A 3,178-nucleotide genomic window follows, 5' to 3' on the forward strand; every position below is an offset into this window, starting at 1 on the left:
TTTTTTTTTTCTCTTTTGATTTTTTTTCTCACTCTTGTTTTTTTTTTCTCACTCTATTTTTTTTCTCACTCTCAAAATTTTTTTTGTTACTCTCGATTTCTTTCTTGCTAATGCTCTTGCTTGTGGTGTGAATGAAATAAGAAAGGAAGGTGTGGTATATATAGAGAAATTTGGCGACTGAAAAACGACTGTAAAACGACTCTGATGTGACTCAAACTAACAGTCGCAACAAAACAAAGCTTACCAACCCCACAAACGAAAAAAACGTGTTTCTTTTTGGCCGACATGTTTGCGACTCACCTCAATAGTCGCTTAGTAGTCGCCAAATATCCGACTAACTAATTTAGTCGTATTTTAGTAGCCAAATTAACGACTCGCCGCAGTAGTCACCATGTAGTCGCCAATTTAGCTACTGTTTGCTGACAAAATTACTTTCTTGTCTTTCAGTCGTAAAATAGTCGCTAATTAACGACTACTGAACCAACTATTCATTTCAGTCGGTAAAAAACAACTAATTTACGACTAAGTTTTAGCAGTTGTAAAGTAGTAGTTAAACAGTCGGTATATAGTCACTAAATTTGGCGACTACGAGTTTAGTCGCCAATCGTAGTCGTAAATTGCCTGTTTTCTTGTAGTGATTGCTGTCCAACTAAAGGTGATATCCCTGTCACTTTCCCAGGCCCTTAAGAAATAAGACAACCCCAAAAATATACTTCAGTGATCAAATATAAAAGACGGTATAACATTGTTTGCCCCACCTAAAACGTCGTCATGGAAAGGAGTCAAAATGGTTTTAATTAACAACATTTATATTCAAACTCACTGCAAACGAAGTAAAAGGGATAATATTTAGATTTATGTCTGATTAATAGTGACAGTCTCAATAAATCATCTAGGTAGCGAGATATTGAACCAAATCACCAATCAATTAAAAATAACCATAGAATAAAATTGGATTATAGTTTGCAAGTACAAACCTCCCACTGCCTTGTTTGTTCGTGTTTCCGTTCCTCCAGAACCTATAACTGTAACCAAATAATAACAAAGTTGTAGTATTTAATAATAAAATTACAGTAAATTTATCATGACTCATTCCATTCCATATATACTATTGTCCGAACCTATACAGTGATCTTCATGTTCAAAGTTTAGTTATTTATTTCAAAAGTAGTCAGAAAGTATACTTACCTTCCGAATTATCATTGCTATCGCCGCTTTGTCCTCCACCACCACTGCCGCTTTCTCCTCCTCCATTATCGCCACCGTCTTGGCCATAACTTATCGAATATAGCTCCAAAGAATTGATAATAGGAGGCAAAGTAGAGTCATCTGTAGACTGAAGGACCACTTGGGAAACTGACGTGGCCACCACATCTCTTACGACAACTTGAGTCACTTTCCCGAACACCGGTACGATGGGGCCTGAACCCACTTCGTTGGTATCTAAGAAAATGTTGAACGACCGTGTTTGAGTCCGACCTAGACTCTGAGGCTCCGAGAAGTATAGAGCCAAGTAAACCGGTAAGCCCGCTAAGGGTAGTGTGTCGTCTGATAGAATTAAGCTGGCTGCTGACAAAGCCTTTGACATTACAATCTCGGGCGGCTTGTTTGACGCGCCAGAATTGTCGATGGATGGGGCTGAGGTCGTTAATTCGCTGATTGTTGGGTCGTTGGAACTTGACTGGAACCATAGCCTACCGTACGGGTCTAAAAGGTAGCTACAATATTTTTGCAAGAAAACTCAATAGTCAAATGAGAATGTAAATGATTTTTTTTTTAATTCATATACTATATTAAATAAACGTAAACTAAATTCAGAAAAACCTCCAAAGTATCACACAAAAAATGTTAGTCCACTTTAAATAAAACAAACAAAATTTTATTTCGGTTTTTTAAAATGTCAATAAACAGATTAACTTAATTTGAATTAGTTAGAGTTAACTGGATTACCCTATAAGCTCTTTGGCACCATACGCATATCTTTGTCGGAGAACGAGACCTTCGTCAGGACCAAGATCGTCATACATCCCAGCGTCCAAACTATAAACTTCAATAGATGATATAAAAGTATCATCCGAAGGCGACGTACGGATTAGGCAAACGCTGATATTCTCACTCGCCGGAGCATATATCACCTCCGAGACAAACAGTGAATCAGTAACAACATTGTCAAGGTGTTTCCCATCGTAAACAACGTTAAACGACGGTGGCGACGACTTCTTGTCGTAGTTCCCGTAGTAAAACAGCGTTCTCACGAGGGTTTTCCCGCCTTTCGTCGCCGGAATGTTTGTGTAGCAGTTGGTTTGACCGGAAGAGAAGTATCTGAGGTTGTTGATCGGCTCTGTAAGGTTACCCGGAATTTGGAACGACTCACCCGTAGTGACGAAGCCTTTGTCTCCGAGCCATGTTACATTGTCAGCGTCCACGTAGGATCTCGAAGCTCCACAGTCGATGCTTATATCTAATGATAATGCAGAGATAAGAAAGAAAAAAACGATTAAAGACCAAAAAATACAATCGAATGAGCTCTTTAGTTTAAGATAACAACGAAGATTAATGCATGGAGAGACTAGTGTTGGTACGTACTCTCTGCGAGAGAAAATGTTATGGTGGTCAGAGAGAGGAGTGTGAGAAGAAGAAGCGTAGCCATGCTATGAAATGAGCTACTTAGCGTAATACACGAATGCATCTATATATATATATATATCATTTATAATTGCATATTTATATATATGGTTGACTTAACGTATTGACGTATTTTGATATTATTATACACGTTTATTCGCACAATGTGTTTATAGTTGACTACGAGTAAATGGACTATATGATTTCTGAAATTTTGGTTTTATCATGCTATGATTATGAGGTCAGGAAACGAAGAAGGTCATTGACCTTAATAATTACTATCGATTTACGGGTGCTCTAATTAAAATTCACTTTAGTCACTTTCAATTGAAAAACATTTTGATTTATAGGGTATTTCTCTTTAATTATACTGTTTAGCTATTTAAATACATACATTTTCGGAAAGGTGCAAGTGATCACTAATTTGTCGGAGATTTGATTTTGTTTTTTTTAAACAGCAATAAATGGTAAAGAGAAAAAAAAAAAAAAAAAAAAAAAAAAAAAAAAAAAAAAAAAAAAAAAAAAAAAAAAAAAAAAAAAAAAAAAAAAAAAA

General features: G+C 36.3%; 1 protein-coding gene across 1 annotated transcript; it reads right to left on the reverse strand.

The window, feature by feature from the left end:
* On the reverse strand, positions 29-2,657 carry LOC104783829 (uncharacterized protein At1g24485-like). The gene is made up of 5 exons (XM_019244299.1): positions 2,587-2,657; positions 1,951-2,461; positions 1,189-1,718; positions 978-1,025; positions 29-682 (listed from the first exon to the last, which is right to left on the reverse strand). Exons 1-5 carry the CDS (start codon positions 2,648-2,650, stop codon positions 594-596), a joined length of 1,242 nt encoding a protein of 413 aa, XP_019099844.1. The 5' UTR covers positions 2,651-2,657; the 3' UTR covers positions 29-593.

The sequence above is a fragment of the Camelina sativa genome, chromosome 4, assembly GCF_000633955.1.
Source record: "Camelina sativa cultivar DH55 chromosome 4, Cs, whole genome shotgun sequence".
In the NCBI taxonomy this organism is placed as follows: Eukaryota; Viridiplantae; Streptophyta; class Magnoliopsida; order Brassicales; family Brassicaceae; genus Camelina; species Camelina sativa.

Bases quoted from the DNA above. Each gene is read 5' to 3' on its own strand.
- LOC104783829 (XM_019244299.1), bottom strand. From the start codon at position 2,650: ATGGCTACGCTTCTTCTTCTCACACTCCTCTCTCTGACCACCATAACA. The intron at 1,026-1,188 runs GTAAGTATACTT...ATTTGGTTACAG, and splicing joins TAGCAATGATAATTCGGAAG to TTATAGGTTCTGGAGGAACG. The intron at 683-977 runs GTTTGTACTTGC...TTATTTCTTAAG, and splicing joins AACAAACAAGGCAGTGGGAG to GGCCTGGGAAAGTGACAGGG.